Source organism: Patiria miniata, unplaced genomic scaffold (assembly GCF_015706575.1).
Source record: "Patiria miniata isolate m_02_andy unplaced genomic scaffold, ASM1570657v1 HiC_scaffold_3, whole genome shotgun sequence".
NCBI lineage: Eukaryota > Metazoa > Echinodermata > Asteroidea > Valvatida > Asterinidae > Patiria > Patiria miniata.
Window position 1 is genome coordinate 42,275,902 of NW_024037069.1, and position 18,371 is coordinate 42,294,272.

The 18,371-nt window shown below is 43.6% G+C and overlaps 1 protein-coding gene across 1 annotated transcript; it reads left to right on the top strand.

The window, feature by feature from the left end:
- Nucleotides 1–10,893: 10,893 nt before the first annotated feature.
- LOC119738412 (cytochrome P450 1A5-like) lies at nucleotides 10,894–14,781 on the top strand. Its single transcript, XM_038213303.1, has one exon. It carries the CDS (start codon nucleotides 12,060–12,062, stop codon nucleotides 13,686–13,688), a length of 1,629 nt encoding a protein of 542 aa, XP_038069231.1. The 5' UTR covers nucleotides 10,894–12,059; the 3' UTR covers nucleotides 13,689–14,781.
- The last annotated feature ends 3,590 nt before the right edge of the window (nucleotides 14,782–18,371 follow it).

Consider the following 18,371-nt stretch of genomic DNA (forward strand, 5'->3'; position numbering starts at 1 on the left):
GACACGTTGTGGTCACAGCTGTTTTATCACTGGCCCGGAGTGAAAGCATAGTTACTTCAACAGTCCCATCCAGTCAATCTTGCTTTGTGCAGGCTCGGAATTCCTGACTGTTGAAAACGGTCACTTGATTGCTTTCTACTGAAAGGACAACTTTGCACAGAATGTCTGTTTGCAATAGGAGGGTTTTAATTGCAGTCCCAATCGTTTCAAATCTAAAACAGGTAGGGCCTAACCTGGTACATATATATATATAGTAAATTCGTAGACAAAAAAAATTAAAATGGTGCCTGCAGTATCGGATTAAATAGCAACATACAAGTCGGGATAATCAACCGAGCGCACGGGGAGCCTTAAAGTTAACCCATTTAATTTGAACGAAAAAGGGAGGCGCAACGCCGTTACCCAGACCCTTCCTGGATGAATAAGAACTCTTCTGGTTTTATTAAAAACATGTTGGGGGGCAGCGGTAGCCCCCCCCCCCCCCCCGATCCTGCACTGGTACCGTTTCGTCAGTTCTTTATTCCTTACCCACATTCACGTGCACAGAGCCACGGCATTTACGAACGTCTGATATCGCAGCATGCAAATTTAATGCGATCCCGCGAGTCATCCAATACGGGCGATTCACAATAGTGCGCCTCCAAGAGTTTTCAACGCGTTGGCCAATCACAATGCGCGAAATCAGTCGACCTTTTCCAAACGCGCATTGGGTCGACAGATTTTGCGCATTGTGGTTGGCCAACGCGTTGCAAACTCTTGGAGGCGCACTATTGTGAATCGCCCGTATTGGAGTCGACTTTAGAAACCATGACGTCATTTCGATCTAATATGTGGACTAAGCTGTTGTTTGGTCAATTTGGATGCCATGTTTTTGTAATACGACAACGGGATACGGAATACCCGATAGAAGGCGCCCGGTGAATGGTCAGAATCTCCAGGTCTAGACGCAGTCTTGTTTTGCATAAATAATCGCCGAATCTAGTAAAGTAATCTAGACTAGTAAAAGCATGCACTTGCTCTTAAGTATTCTCGACTGCGATCCAGAAGTTCACTGTACGAAACTGGAAGTTGTGTTATGATCCTTTATCAATGATCCTTTATTATAAAAAGGTAACAAGTCCAACAAAATTCCGAGAATTAGGTATCCACATGTACGGAAATCGTGTATTGGTCTGTATACAGCTTGGGAGCGGAAAACCATACGGGTAAAGGATAGCAATAACAGACTGAGAGCGGTACAATTAGGTCAAGGTTGGCTACAGTGGTAGTCACGTTCGATTCGCAGGTTTTGTGCGCGTTTGATGTTATTTTTAAGTCATGAAAAAAAAATTCAAATTCACGTATCATACCGATGTGTTCAGAGTCTCTAATATACTGTTGAGAGTGCATTTGCCTCTGATTTTGTTTGGTCTCTTTTGATTAGGTGCCTTGATGCGATCTCTTGGTGCGTCTGGATCCAGGGCCGGGTGTACGGTGTCTTACCCCTTCCTTCCCTCCATCCACCTCCTAAGAGTAAAGACATGTGTTAATGATGCTGTATAATCAACACCTCCCCTTTCCTGGGCCAGCAGCCCCTTCCGGCCTGTCCACCCCCTCCCCCGCCCTGCCGCTTTTACGAATTTACCGTGGTCTGCCGGTCGGTCGGTCAGCCCCTTCCAACGACATATCCATGTTGCTCACTGTCTTCTAATTCCCCTCCCCCACACTTGAAAAAAAATAAACATCAAAAAGTGTTTAAACTCAAAGCACCATTTTAACAGCGTTGTTATTGTGTGACTTTATGAGTGGGTGGGAATGTAGCTATGTGGATCTATTTTTGTGTCGCATTTCTTTATGTAATTATCTGATTTGAATCGCTCTAGAGACTTCTCGTGCTAACAGAGCGTGCTAACCGTGGAGCGTGCACATTCCTGAAACTCCAAAACACCCAATGTGTACATAAATACAACAAAATCACTGACTAAATCCACAACAAAGCCCAACATATTTTCGTTCTGGCGAAACAAATCCCCTCCGCCGACGAACAATTCGTCGCGTGCGAATCACCAAGGTGCGAGGCCCAGTTCCGGCACGCAATCCCGCACACCACCTTGTGTTTCGTGTATCGACCCGTCGCCAGCGGACTGAGTCGTCTGATGATACATCCGTGCAGGGGAATTTTTTTCTCTGCCTAACCAGCGCGCCGAACGCGAAACCAAAAGTTTACCCGACCCTGGCGCGGGCATTGCCCCCGAGCACCCTGCTTACTATACGCTCGCCTTCCTTGCAACCCCCATCGCGTGATACGCGTCCGCATGCTTGGCCTATTTCACTAACTCCCCACCATCAATGAACTTGATGTTTCGTTCCTTGTAAGTCCATCGTATACCGCGCAGAGATGTGGAGCCGAGGCATTTAATAATAATTGAGTACCTTGTCATTACTTCCAGCGCGTTGGTCAAGTTCAAAAGGCGAGAGTAAACTTAGCATGGTTCGACGGGCAGGGATAAACCGCACTCGGCAACATAATTGCCCTGGGGACGTACCCTCAAGGACCTGGGAATTAACACCAGACTCGTGGATAGGGTAAAAGAAATAGCTCTCCAGAACTGAGGATAGTACTGCATAAAGTGACTTCTTATAAGACGTAATAATAAAGTTATCCTGGCAAAATGTTTCAAATTTCTGGCTCGGGTTTCTCGAATCTTTGTCCAGCGCTAATGTAAACGGTGGATGCACTTTCTTTTAAAACTGTCAGTGTAGAAATACATTAACCTGTAAGCATAAGTATTGACTACCTTTAAAAAAACACCCTTTAATGCAGTGGTAATGGGAAAATACTTCAGCGCTGTCTCTGAAGAGTCGGAGAAATTTGACCAGAATAGGGCTCTCTGACGACCCGGCCTACATCCGGATAGTCAGCGTCGCCATTGTAGTACGCAAAGATCGTATTCTGCACCGCGAATAGTGGGGACCAAGCAAGCCTTCAAAATTGTCAAAAACTGTGAGAAAAATACGCGGAGCCAACACCCAGTGTCTGTACTGCCTATTCACGGTCGGCACGATTATGACAACCGTAAGTAGTGACCATTATGCCAAAGAATTCGCGGTTGTTTTACGTGAAAATATAGTCTAGTTTACAACACACGACGTGGTTGCTAACCAGACGTTTTGCATGCGCAATGGCGGCCGATCACGGGAAAATCGGATGGTCATCTGGTACTTTGACGTCATACGATCGAAACCTATTAAAACGAAAAACCATACGCCTATACTCCTTCTACTAAAGACAAGAAAGCGGTCTCCGTTATTATCAGCCCCAGAAAACCATTGACAAGTACTCATTGTTTATTGGAAGATGCCCAAGTCAGACCCTGTTAAGGTAAAGTGGCTTGCTCAGTGACACATACGATTCTTGGTTGGATTCGGACCTTGGACTTTGCTATCACACACAGTGGTGAAACCGAATTCACAGGGACCAAGAGGCAACGTAGTTTTTGTTTCCACACCTTAGGAGATTTTAAGCCTAATTTAGAAGACAGTTATTCCAAAATTATAAATTGAAATTTTAAGGTGGCTCTGTCAGCTCTTTTTCCTTTCCTCTATCCCACCCCAATCAGAAAGTAGGTATATACATGTAAATGTGTCAGTAATATTACCATCCCATCTCAGGGATTTACACCCTTCAGTTTCAAATTTCATATCGCACAGTGACCCACTTTTCGCCACCGTATCCTTTCATTTTGTATGAAACATTTTGTTGCCTATACAGCAGAAGGTCAATGAACATTGCCCGATGTAAGTTCTTCACCTCCTTGTGGATACTTGGCGCGACACAGTTGGGGAAAAAATCCCAAAACTGCGATCGTGTGGGTTTTGGCACGCGGGTAATTTTTGCCAGAAAGGTCACTCAACGTGACGCAATGATACTCGATGCAATTTCAATTGTCTGTGGATTTGAGAGACGTGTTCGGTGTGGAAGAGGTCCCCTTTACAAAAACCAGGTGTAACTTACAGTTACCCTCGCTGACCCATTTACGTGGAATCTGGCTTTCCAGGTAAAAGTTTAGGGTATATACAACATAAAAAAAAACGTGTGGTCTAGTGTCGGCACGTCTAGCGGTGGAGCACAGGATTCATGATCGTAAGGTTGTGGGTTCGAGCCCCGCCGTGGCTATGTGTGTTGTGCCCTTGAGTAAGGCGCTTTACCTCAATAACATGTTCTCCTCTCAACATAGGTGTTAAATGGGTACATGCATTATTCAATGCTGGGAAGGTAACACACTCGCCTAGGAGGAGGTGTGGCGACCTTGAAATGAGATTTCACCTCAGTCGTGAGGCAACTGGCAAACGAAGCGAAACAAAAAGGCACGTAGAATCATTTGCATTTATCCCAAAAGTATTAACCAACATTATCAAAGTATTATCAAAAGCTTACTCAATGGAATTAAAGATCGTGACTGATGTCCTTTTTTTAAAGAGTGGTATTGACGAAATCAATGTGCATGTTTTTTACTTTTCGCATTTTCGCAGTTTTCTCAAAAAGTGTAATAGGCCTTTCCACTGTGCTGAAACTTGAACAGGTTGGGTTTTGAACATTCTTCATTTGATTTTGTGATTCATCATTATTGGAAACGAACAAAATGCATAAAAAACAAACGATCCTATATGCCTCTATGAGATTTCAACTCCGAGTCGTGAGATACCAAGAACTGGCAAACGAAGCGAATTCCATGAAGTTAACAATATAGGGTTGCTAGCCTTTACACACGATCGAAAACATGCGTCACTTAAAAAAAACACCACTTGTGTACGAGCTAGTGAATTGATAGCCAGCCAGCGTTGCCGTCAAAGTTTCGATCATTGCTTACAAATTAATTTTCTTTTTCACAGTTGTTTACAAAGTAGGGAGGAGAATTGAGCGGCCATTAAACCCAACCAAGTGTAACCTTTGAGAGTAGGTGCCGAGGTTCGATGAAAGGGTTTTTTTGTGTTCCCTGAAAATTGCAATTTTTTTATGGCCATTCGGAAGGGGGTGTTTCAGATCTGCAATCGTTTCAAAAAAGATCTGTCACCGTGTATGCGTGTCTACATGATGGAGCTTTTATGAGAAATGGAAGGGTTCAAGTTTTTGGGACCGGGCCCAAACTTAATTGTCGGTGGGTTGTTGAATTGAAACGAAAAGGGAGTATATTTCCATTTTGACAACAAAAATAGAAAGAAACATGGTCAAACTTTCATCTTACTTCGCTTGTTTGCGTCACAAAGTAGAGTACAGTTACGTGGAGTGACCCAAAAGTAAACGATTTTTTTTCATTTTCATTTTCAATACATTTGTGTCAGGCTGAATTTAAACCTCTATAATTTCCAATTTTGAAATCTGCTGGCAGCCATCGTAAAGAAATTACCGCTACGTTGATTTCAAAGCCTGATGAATTTCGTCAAAAGACACCTCACGATAGTCTCAAGTTCCTCGCAGTGGACAATTCAATTAAGGAGCTGTTTTTTAGTTTTAAAATGTCATTGTATTGTTGAATACTGGTTGAATACTGACATATGTACTGTACTCCTGCAACGTCTTGCATCGGAGCCACAGATCGTAATAGGCAAGGGTCAACCAAAAGGTCGTGGGTGATGTGGAAACTACGTCAAGGAGTTATTTTTTACGAGGTTTATTGGTCATATAGCTAATAGTGTTTTCCTCCTTTATTTTATCACCTTTAGATCCTTGATAAAATCGCCAGACTTCGAAACAAAAGAACCATTAGGCTAGACGGCACATTCATCAGCTCGGCGAAGTCCTCAAGCGAAGGATATTAAAGGTGAGAAAACCAGTAGTGTACGTATTTCAAGATGTGTACTTTGGAAGAAATTGGCAATAGCGTGTGCCTTCAGCTACCCCGTGGTGTGCTTTGTCTATAGGTACATTATCAGTACGTTTCTCTCGGTTTTAACAACACTTTTTTTGCAACACACCTCCATAAAAATGTCATTGACAAAGACGACTGCAATGTCTTCCACTAGTCTTCCATTGTCTTTCACTGCCTTTCACTGTCTAACACTGTCTTCTACCGTCTTCAACCGTCTTCCATCGTCTTTCACCGTCTTCTTCTGTCAACCACCGTCTTCCACTGTCTACCACTGTTTTCCTCCGTCTTCCACCGTCTGCCATCGTCTGCCATCGTCTGCCATCGTCTTCCACCGTCTTCCACTGTCTTCCACTGTCTTCCATTGTCTCCCACTCTTCGCCTGTCTTCCACGTACTGTCTTCAACTGTCTTCCACTTGTCTTCCACTTGTCTTCCACCGTCTGCCACCGTCTGCCACCGTCTGCCACCGTCTTCCACTGTTTCCACTGTCTTCCACCATCTTCCACCGTCTACCACCGTCTGCCACTGTCTTCCACTGTCTTCCATTGTCTTCCATTTTCTTCCATTGTCTTCCACTATCTTCGCCTGTCTTCAACTGTCTTCCACTTGTCTTCCACTTGTCTTCCACTGTCAACCACCGTCTTCCACTATCGTCCACTATCTTCCACTGTCTTCCACTCTCCCGTTATATTACCCTAATCTTTCCTTTACTGCGTCGGGAAGCAGGAGATAACATCCAAATTTCAAACTTTTCTGGAGGAGCATAAATTAAATCCCCGAAACCTCCCCCTCTTGCAAGGTGTGTCTTCGACACTCGGGCTCTTTTCACAGTTGTTGTTTGTTTCTTCAACTTCAATGAAAATTTATACTCCGCATCAGTCTTCCACTTCTTTGAATATCACACCTGGGGTTGGGAAAAAGTCGTGCCCCACAGGTGCTTTTACTAAGGAGAGAGAGAAATCACAGTTTCTCTTTGCACCAGGTATCCGCGTCAAAAACTGCAGAGGAATAATACTTTTTTTCGGAAATCGAGCCCGAGGGGAGGAATTTGTTCCGGTGGTGGAAACCAGACTCTTGGTGTCACAAACAGGTTGCGAGCTTGAGAGGGCCTGGGGGAACGGACTACGTGAGGCACGTGCGATAATGATGCGTTGTAGTTTTTACCTCAGTCGGTCAGAGTTCTGCTCATTTATGTAAGGACCTCGTCAAGAGACACAGTCTGAGATGAGACAGAGTTTAAATTATTTACCAATCGACAACGCGGGTTCTTAGGCAGTGGCCCGGGTCAAAGTTGCTGGGCGGCACTTAGGGCTCATTTGCTGAATGGGCTATATCCATGCATTTTTAAACATTTTGTTGCCTTCTCCAAATTCTGAGTGGGGGACACAAGGAGGTGGCGCACAGGTCTCTAGGGAGGGGGCGTTCCTCACTTAGCTAGGCCTACGCCACTGTTCTTGCGAGGTCTTTGATCAGTTCATGGAGTTGAAAAGACAACTTGGCACAGAATGTATGTTTGAATAGGAGGGTTTAATGTCTTCTTGTGAGATATTAGTAAGGTGCTGGTGTATGGACCCATATGAACAGAGGATGGGCTGTGCCTGTGGTGGGTGTCATTATTTGCGTCACAATCACAATTGCGTCTCAAAAGTTACACTTGCGACATCACAATGTCAACGCTATCAGCTAAACTGCCTTCCATCACCCACCATTTCATTAAACCATCAACGCTTCTCATCATTGCGATGGTCCGTTATTACAGCATCCACATTGGCCGAAATGCTAGCATTCATTGTTTTTCCCCGATAGATCAGATACACTTGAACACCTGTGTGTCCTTAAAACCACCCCTAATTCACCTTCAACTTGGTAGCCCGAGCTGGTTAGCTGGTAACCACAAAGCCTGCCCAGATTATTTGCATAGTTCGGGGATTATCTGGGTTAATTGCTCGTGGGTAACCACATGCTCGAAACCACAATGTCAACATCGGATCTGGATGGCCATATAACGGTTCTCGAAAGCACGGCATTATCAGTAGGTAAAGTTTGATATCAAATTTGTAGGACCTGATAGTCATTGAGGATTTTTTTTACTGATTCAGTTTTATCATGCAATAAGATTTTATCAGATTTAATCTGACTTTGGCGCACACAAATCCATACTTTGTGCGTGCTCAACACGTAGGCCTCAAACGAAATGCGAAACTTTACAATGCGGGTTTAAAAAAAAACCTCAATTTTAATTGCCTTAGATTTATTCGATGTTCTTGCACAAAACTATGCATGCTTCCTTTGGCACAGACGGATCGAAATAAGTAACTGGCCACTTAAATGGATTCTTATAGCAATCCTTGTTTTGCCAGTTTAACCTCGCTTTGGAGATTCGCACAGCATGTAGCCGCATTGGTTAAACGCAATTCACATCTTGATTTTCTTGCCGATGATGCGGTCCCCGTGTCTTCGCTCCATCTTTACGGTATACGTGACTGTTTCATTCTTGTCCTTATTAAATTACACCAATTACAGTGAACAGAAACACAGTTCACCTTGTTAGCGCTAATCGGATTCGGGGCGAGGTCGTTAAACCTCTGCAGCTTCGTCACGCGAGGTTTAATGGCCAATATTATAGAAGCTCTGGATTATGAAATTCGTAAAATAAAAGAGTATCTGCCCAGCTCTGGTGCTGCTGTGTCTGGCCGTGAGGCACGGGCATAGTTGAGTGTACTTGGCAGTTGTTGCGTGCTGCCTCACAGTTAGTAGTGTATTGTATCGTCAGTCGCGACAATGGGATATTGTCAGGAAAGATCATGGGGGATTTGTTGCGCCACATCGGGCCATTGTGTGTCCCCTTCACCCTCGGATATCACGACTGCATTACAGGGTGAGAACCAAGCGCTCCATTGTCACCGCTTCCCCCTCGAACACAGGGCCCGACGATATATCAATATCACCCCCAGCGAAAAGCCGCATTATCCAAACGACAATTTTTGCACAAAGGTTGACCACTCCGGTATTATTTTCTCCTTTCTTGGGGTGACAATGGGGCAAAGTTGTGGAATAATGGAACCCCGGTAACAAAACCTCGGCTATTGTGTGCTGGGAGAATGCAGGATAATGGAAGGCCGGCTTTTGGCGGTAAAGGTTAGAGAAGGAAAAAAAGGCAAACAATACGGATTTTGGTAATGTGCCAAACAAAGTGCAACGAGTGCCTTATTGAAGTGAGTTTCATACCTGTTTAAAAGGCAAAATGAAACCGACATAATACTTGAAGTCTGGGGAGACGAATAACGAACGAGTGAGGGGTATTTCTGTTTTTCTGATTTGTTCATTTTCTTCAACCCCCATATTTTGGTGCTTTAACATCATCTCTATGGTTTTAATATACGAAACCGCATACTGTTGTGCTATTTCAACTCTTCACGCCCGCTCTTAATTTAAAAGGGTGAAAAGCCATTTGTCCACCATATGGCTCTTTAAAAGAGTGGACATATTTCACTCTTTTAGAATCGTGTTTCACTACTATGGCCCATAATGAAAGAAAAACAGTCTTTTTTTTTAGCAGTAAGTTAGTCATTCAAACTGTACAAATATCAACATTGAATCTGTCAACCACTACGTAGAGTATGGGTATGTAATATTACCGAGACTATAATATATTAGATCCAATACTACATGTACTACATGTAGTGTCTAGTAACACGGGACAGTATCTAAGAGCATCCAACATATGTACACACGCGTAAGCCATTACAACACACTGTTATTTTGGTTGTGTACTATATGAACCTAGCAACCAGTTGTGTAAAAAAAATGAACAAGTTGTGTAATATTTTACACAAGTTGTGTAAACAACAGTTTACACAACACGTTGCTAGGTTCATATAGTACACAACCGTTTGATTTTTACACAACCGAAATAACAGTGCAGTAATAGTTCCTGATTCTAGGGCAGTGATAAGCCTATGGCAATCGTGGGTATCTTGAGGGTTATATCTTGAGGGTTATATCTTGAGGGTTATATCTTGAGGGTTATATCTTGAGGGGGATGAGGGTATCTTGCTCCTCGGTTTGACTGTCAATATTCAGCTGATGTCTTGTGATGATCAAAAAAAACAAACAACCCACAATAAACCCGAGTTCTTAGGGTGTGGGGGAAACCATTGGAGGATTCAGACTGTTCCAGGATAACCCTATTTTAAATAGCTATTATTACCAGATTAACCCTTCCCAACAGTCAAAGTAGTGGCCAACGTGTGAGGGTCCTCTGTGCACAAAATCCATCCCGCCGCCAGGCCAAAAATATTGGGCAGCAAATATTGACCTGTATAATAACTCTGTCACGTTCACAGCCCTCGGACTAATTTATCTCATGGTAAATAGCTCAGTCTATAGATTAGAAGTCGTGCATCTGTAAGTTCGTTTTGAGATACAGGTCAATGGTTAAAGTTCGAGGTTTATATCATGAAAACGTGTCCCGTCTGTTGGTTTTTTTTTTGCCTGAGCAGGCAACACGTACATGTACATGTACATTGCGATTTTATTGCAGGGGGCAAGGTGACGTCTTAATTTGCTCTCCCTATATGCAGCCCATAAATCAGTGAGGTTAAAAGGTTGTCGTGTCGAACTTGACACATTTGGCACAGATAGGTCAGGAGACGACGGCGACCTCGGAGGTCAGGGGTCACTTGAAGGTCAGGGGAAAGTTTCCTTTCCAAACAGTAAAAAATATTTGTATACACAAGGTGCGTGCTTGACAGTGAGTGCACGTGAGCTTGATTGCAAACATCGTGAGCATCTTAACCGTGTTTCTGTGCAGTTAGAGAAACAAATTATCCGATTTGATTTCTGGTAATCTTCGGGAGAATCGATGCAGATTCCGTCCATATCCATCTAAGATATTGTCAAGTAAAATTATTGCTTGAAAAATGGAATTACGGAAGTGGTACAGTACCTCATGCATGATCCAGGGGCGTACATTAAGAAGCCAAAAGGGAGACTTGACGCAGGCACAGGAGGAACAGGTTTAAATGCCAAAAGAGAAAGTTTACATTTTGAACCTTCATTTTAAGCTTACTCATAACGACATGACGTGGGGCCAGTCGTATTTGGTTTTTGTTTCAAAGGGGATGCTATTATTTTGATTATGGTGTAGGTGCTGAAATAAAATTTAAAAATCAGTGTTTGGGGTAAAACCCCAAACACTGATTTTTTTTCCAATCTTGCACAATGGTAATTTGCTGGGACTTCAGGTTGCATTTTTTTGTCAATTACGCCTACAAAAAAAAGTGCAACACTATTTTTTCCCACCATAGTGTTTGTAGCAATGGTACGGCTAAAGTGTGAATGAATACCTTGATTGCGTTTCTAGGTACCTGCTTTAATGGCCGGCCTTCATGGCTAGCTAAACTCTTTCATCCAGCTCCAAATCTCTGAGCACGGGCATCTGCGCCCACCCCCACTTTTTAACAATAGGACAGTAGTTTCCGGCCAAACAATTGTACCTGTGCCGAAGCTTGAATCCCTCCGCCGCGGCCTGGCCCCTTTTTATGCCACTCATCTGCACACGCCAACTTTTCAGGGAGTAAATTAAATTATGCCGGCTACTTTATCTGGTTTGGAGCAAGAGCGTTCACGGGGAGGAGTTCTTGAGAAAACCTCGATAGCCATTAGCGTGTTCACTGGATGAGGCTATCGAGCTGTGGAGACTTTGTGTATTATAATTAGCTGAACTACTTGACGCGGCGGCTGGTTTTGTCGAGGGGTGTACGAGGGACCCCACCAGCACTACCGCTCTCTGCTCTCTATCCCTCGTCGCTAGAGCTCTGATAGCGTGCGTTGTGCGCGACTTCACACGAAAGGGAGGCAGCATAACAATAGCGCGGTCGGAGGACGTTGCACGCGAACACGACAATAGGTTGATATACACTCGTGTTCCGGTTCTGCATATAGCGTGCCGTTCTCGACGAGCTTATCACGGAATATAGCGTGTGTGAATCTTCGATGAATTAGGGTCAAAGTACTCAGTGGAGCTGCGCTGTTGTATTGCGCTGTGATTGGCCTGGAGTGTAAATAGTATATAAGGCAGTCGGCCGAGACGATACATGTCACAGATGACTCTGAGCAGAGCTTGGTATCACAAGTTGCAAGACACTGCAATAAATTAAAGTCGAGTTGACTCTTAGTCGTTTTTGGTTGAGACAATCCTGTTTGAACCATGTTGATTGCAACCGGACAGGCCGTCATGGCACACCTCATGCCAGAGGGGCCATCGACTGTTACCTGGGCAACTATTGTTCTCAGCATCTTCCTCATCATCCTCATCACGGAGGAGATAAGACGCTTCTTGGTGAGCAGCTCCAGGGAGCACGGGTCCTCTTCCAAGGGACTGAAGGTGCTCCCCGGCCCTTGGGGTCTACCCTTGCTTGGTAACATCCTCCAGCTGGGGACTGCTCCTCACGTCACCCTCAAGGAGATGGCTCGCAAGTACGGTGACGTCTTCCAGATTCGCATCGGTAGCCGTCCGGTGGTGGTCTTGAACGGCTACCAGGCCATCCGCCAAGCCCTGGTCAAGCAGTCCATCGACTTCGCGGGCAGGCCAGACCTGTCCTCCACAAGGTCCATCCAGGACATCTTCGGAAGCACCTTGGCTTTTTCCACTCACGGCGAGGGCTGGAAACTACAACGTAAGATAACACATTCCACCCTGCGTCACTTCACCTCCGGGAGCCAGCTGAGTTCGGTAGGAGCGAGAATCAGCAGGGAGGCTTTGGATTTGATTGAAGCTTGGACATCCCAACCTGAAAAGAACAACAGTGTCAGCGAAGGTGTTCAAAGCAAGCGCCACCCCTTCAACATCTTGAAGCTGTCCGTCAGCAATGTCATGTACTCTTACATCTTCGGCAGGCGCCATACCCTCGACGACCAGAAACTGTTGGACTTTATTGACATGAGTGATGCTTTCTCCGAAGCCATCGGTACAGGCAACCCAGCTGACTTCATGCCGTGGCTGCGGCATTTCTCCGGAAGAATCCACGACAGGTTCGTACGGATGCTGCGCGAGTACAAAGACTGGTTCGGCAAGGACATTGCCGACCACATCCACAAGTACGAGGAAGATTCGGAGGCGAACATTCTGGACTATCTGATCACCGTCTGTCGGAGGACAGATCAGGAGAAGATGGAACGCCTGGGTCTGAGCGAAGAGATCATCACCAGCAGCGTGCATGACATGTTTGGTGCGGGCTTTGATACCATGTCTGCCGCGCTGAAATGGGCCGTAGCGTTGATGATCATCCACCCCGACGTTCAGCGCGAACTGCAGGCAGAGATTGACGCTGTCATCGGTCGCGATCGCTACCCTGCCACGTCCGATCGTGGACGTTTGCCCCTCACCGAGTCCTGTCTCCTCGAGGTGTTCCGCTACTCCTCCATGATACCCATGACTATCCCACACAGCACCACCAAAGACACTGAACTGAACGGGTACTTCATCCCTAAGGACACAGTGGTGTTTGTCAATCTTCATTCCATGCACCACGACGAAAACAGATGGGAGAAACCGGAGGAGTTCAACCCTCGTCGCTTCCTGACCGAAGACGGCTCCAGATTGGATCCTGCCAAGACCGTCGACGTCATGCCCTTCGGTGCAGGTAAGCGGCGGTGCATCGGCTCAGAACTGGCCAGGTTGGAATTCTTCTTGTACTTCACAACCCTGATGCACCAGTGCAACCTTGCAGCTGCTGACGGAGTAACGCCCAAGATGCAGCACAGTCCCGGTCTCGTGCAGACGCCCCTGCCGTTCAGCATGACCGTTCGCAAACGGGACGAGAACCGTGAACCTTGAAGAACTCATAAAACATTACTCAGGTTGAAATGAATTGCTTAAACGGTATATTGTTTTGAAGATTACTGTGAAGAATCTGCGATGAACATTCGTGGTGAGTAGCAGGTGAAAAAAGGTTAACGGATCAAAAGAATGTGGAAGAGAGTATGAAGAATATGAAATGGTTTTGTCTACTTATAAATCAATGACTGTATTTTCTACATGATACAATTTAAAGTTCATACCATTCGAACTTACGATTTATTACCTAGTTGAAGCTTATCAGTCTTGTGCACATGCGGCAGATTGTTTTCGGTACGAGCATAACAAGTATTCAATTCATGCTGTACATTTGCAATTTTCTGCTTCAGTTTGAAACTGTGATGTAAGAATCAAAACAAACGGGAAGCTTTCTAAATGAAGATTATGGTATAAGTACGCAGTTTGCAGCTGTTTGTTATTTTTGGATAAGACTACAATTGTTTTTTTTTTGTGTTTTTTTTTAAGTGTTTCTTGACAATTGGAAGAGTTATGTGAACAAATCTTCAGTATCGACTCGTTTCGTAGGTTGGTATTCCCAAGTGGGGGAGGAAACTGTAGCCTACCCTAACTTCAGTCACCAACGTGGTTCAATGATGATTCACACTGAGAAAACTTGAAATGAAATTTAAGGTTGTGCCTTATTAAATTTATGAATAAGTGTTGATGTCATCTGACAATTTCGGTGTACTTCATTTAATATTATGGTTCAGGTTGTGGTATTCGGTCATACCTTTTTTTTAAGGGGGAAGATTTCTATTATTTCGAAATTCAGTTTCAAAACAGATGTGTTGAACACGGAAACGGTTCTTTTTCATGGAAATTGTAGCTCGGCAATAAGCAAGTTAAAGCGAGCAATTTTGATTAAAATAGATTTTTTTTAATTTAAGTTCAGACTATTTTGGGTCAAATTGCCCCCAACGTCAACATTTTTATAATGGATTCGTCATAACAGTGTAAATATTGGCTATAACATTAACTTAGCCGGAAATTGTATTCTCAGGGCTATACAGGGTGAGTAAAATAAACGAAACCCAAATGTTGGGACCATTGTTTCCGTAACTTGAAAAGTACATTGGTGATTTGAATCATTCTTGTACTGAAAGAAAGCTTATGAATTGGGCTATCATATACTAGATTTTGAAAGTGCTACATGCAGAACTTCAATAAAACAATAGTCCCGACATTTGGGTTTCGTGTTTTTTTTACTCGCCCTGTATACTTTTGTATTTTTAATACACCTCACCCAGTTGACAAAAGGTCGAAATGCTGAGCAGTTTGTCATCAGGGCCTACATTTGGAGTTGTATATCCTTGTTTAGAAAATAAGTAATAAAATTATACTTAGAACGTAACAAAGGTTGTAAATATAGTTTTTTTACGCACCCTGAAAAGCGAAATAGTCTATAAATTTTGGATCGTCATGTACAGAATGGATAATTCTCAGATTCTTTAAAGAAATTATAGTATTATTGTGTGATGCAGCTTGATTTTTTTTTTTCAGTTGTAATCGGCGGAATAGAAGTTGAAATTTTGATTCGTTATGTAAAGTTCAGTTGTGATCATTACAAATTAGTTGTGTACGCTGGCGTTTAAACTCCGAACAATGAGAATATTTTTGTTTTGCATAATTTTTAAACATTTGTATATCAATGAGCTTACACTTTTGTTACTTTTACATCATAATCTCATACAGTAAATGTTTCCATTGTGTAAAAATTATATTCGAATACTTGCACTTTTGAAGCTTGAGTTATGTAGTGAATTATGTTAAGAATAAAGACATGGTTTGTATTCACGATTTGAAATCATTCTTACTCATCTCGGCTCGGACTCAATCTTGGATTTGGAGTTTAAATTCAAAGAAACATGATCAACCATTCCTTCTTGTAGAAACTGTCTCTTTTAAAACAGAAGGAGAGTTCTCGGTTATGGATGATGAAGTCATAATTTTAAAGCATCTCGCAACATCTTTAATTTGTTTGCTTGTGACGGGAGGGGGATATAGGCCCTACGCATCGATAGGATTTTAAAACAAAACTAGGGTCAATGCGTTTTGGTTATCGAACCCATACTTTATTTACAATTAGAAGAGTATCTCCAATTGAAATGCACAGATGCACTGTTTTGTTCCTTCAATTTCCTGGCCCTGCAGACAAAATTATTAACAGTCAATAATTTTAACATTTCTGGCATCTGTGTTCCGCTTGTTTTCGAAATCTTTACTGTCTGTTCCACGCAAATATTTTGGTCCACACCCTGTTCTTTACAACGGACAAGGGTCTCCCTGCCTTTAGGGGATCTTAACATCCCAACTTCTTTCCCCACCATAAGGCCTTTGCATCCATTTTTTTTTTAACTGGATAGCCCATTCAGTGGAATCCAATGGTCTCCCATGGGGCCCAGTAAAGAGAAGACAATGTGGAGAAATTACAGTTTTAGATGTGGGAGGAAAACCCCAGAATAGAACATCCTAAGGAAAACCCAGGGAATCAGGCAGGGACTGAAAACCCAATCCACATATTGGCCCAGGCAGGAATCGAACCCGGGTCACAGCGGTGGAAGGCAAAGAAAGTACCGCTACGCCAACCTGACTCCCCGATCCTGGTCTTGTACTTTCCTGCCCCCCCCCCACCCACCTTTTCCCCGCCCCTTCACCGGGTCTCTGTTATCGTGGTACCGTACCTCTCAAAAAAGTACAGCACTCTCATTGTGATATTAGCCATTTAATATCATGTGCCTCGACAGGCTAATAAGGGACAGCAGCTGTGATTGGCGGACATCGCCATTACGTAGTAGGTAACTTGGTGGGGGCGTGTCAGTGGGCGTGGCCATGCCGGTATTAAAGAGGGCATTCTGCAAACTACAACAGGCGCATGATACAAGATAATATCAGAATTTGGTAGTTAGGATCATTTCTTCTGTTTTATATTTCATAGTTGAAGCAAGTGCAGCATCTTGTTTAAATTTCCCCCCGTAAAATTATTCAAATAAGTGACTCAAATTCACGATCGCACGATTGAACTGTCCTATCTCATCTTCCCACATCTTTTTGTTTGATCTACCGCCAAAATCATGATTATAAAAAAAAAATCGTGAACCCCTGAAACTCCCAAGAGCGATAATCGGACCGGTCTGCCCTTACAGCTTTACCCAGGTCCAGACCCGGACGTACTTTGGTGTGGACCCGATGTTCTTTTTTCGTTCCTCTTTTATTTTCTTGTACACACACATGTCTATTTACTCGGGCCGCAACAGTCACGCGAACTCGACGGAATTGGGGTACCGGATACCGACGGCTGATGGGTGTCGGGTTCCGCTTTGTGACGATCGTGAAACGCGAGCATGTTTTTAAAGAGAAAGCAGTGTCAAACGGTACCGGCATTATCTTGGTGATTAGCGACTTAGTGAGTAATTCGGTTTTAGTTTAAGAAGTGCAGAAAATCGGGAAAAATCATTTTGAACAGTGAGCTACATTTAATTTGGTTTTGTTCCTTTAACAAGTCTATTTCCAAGTATTGCAGTAATCGATTGGTATTGAAATGAAGGTTGTGTAAAACCTGAAAGGCATTATTGTACTAATTTATCTCAAAAATTACTGTACTTAATTGTTGGTCGTAAGACTTAATGTTTGATATTTACTCTTCCGTAAAGACTTCCCATCTCTTTCTCTGGGAGACTTCTTCTTCAACAGCTTGGGATCTTTACATTAAAAAAAAATCCACATTTTAATTGACATCGCAGCCGGTCATTTTCAAGGTGGGAGATGTTCATAAAACAGCCGTTGATTTTGGGCGTGATTACTCGGCTCTGAGATAGATGGAGGGGTGGTCGATTCTACCTGTGTGCCGACGTCTGTTTGCGGGGGAAGGTCAATCAGGGCTGGCCCCCGCCTCATCTGCCGTCATAGGTTAGCGCACTAGCTACGCAGTTCCCCATTCGATCAACGGGGTCTGAACGGCGCGGAAGTTTGCTGCACCCCACTCGTTCGCGCTCTGGAGCGAGACCAGCTTTCGTGTTATCCCTTTTGTTCGCTTCTCACGCAAACCCAGAACTGGGGCCATTGTAATCGGGCCTTTATCGAAACTCTTTTGAAAGAAAACACTGATAAAAAAATTGTTACCTGTTTTATGAGCACAATCAATATCGCGTGCGACGCAAAGGTCCTTCGATATTTTTTTTCTTCTTTTTACATAAAGAACGGAGCGTTTTGAAAGAAAAGCAATAAAACATGCCAGAAAGGAGAAACACAACTGCGTCCTTATTTCGGAAGTGGAGTGAATTCCCGGTGGGAACGATTCGGTGGGCCGTACAAAGCTCCAGGATGTACTGCTGCCACGCGATGTCATTTCAAACCTATACGGCATGTACATCATTCTCTGCCCTTTGAGTACTCCCTCGATTGTCACATTCTCATGAAGTTTTGTAGGCCTACTTGATTTCCTAATCATTTTTTATAAATTACTTTCAGCGTTGAACACTTGTATATAAAAGTTATACGTTTTTAATCTGAACTGTAAATGTTTTATGCTTGGAAAAATCTGTGTATCTTTTTTAAGTAAAATGTGATATTCCTTTCGTGGTGTATACTCCACAGGGCCAGGGAAACATTAGCAAATGTCAGTTTTATGTACCGTCGGTTCTTCAAATCATCAAAAGGCTTTTT

Excerpts from the sequence above, each read along its gene's own strand:
- LOC119738412 (XM_038213303.1), top strand. The coding sequence starts at position 12,060 with ATGTTGATTGCAACCGGACAGGCCGTCATGGCACACCTCATGCCAGAG.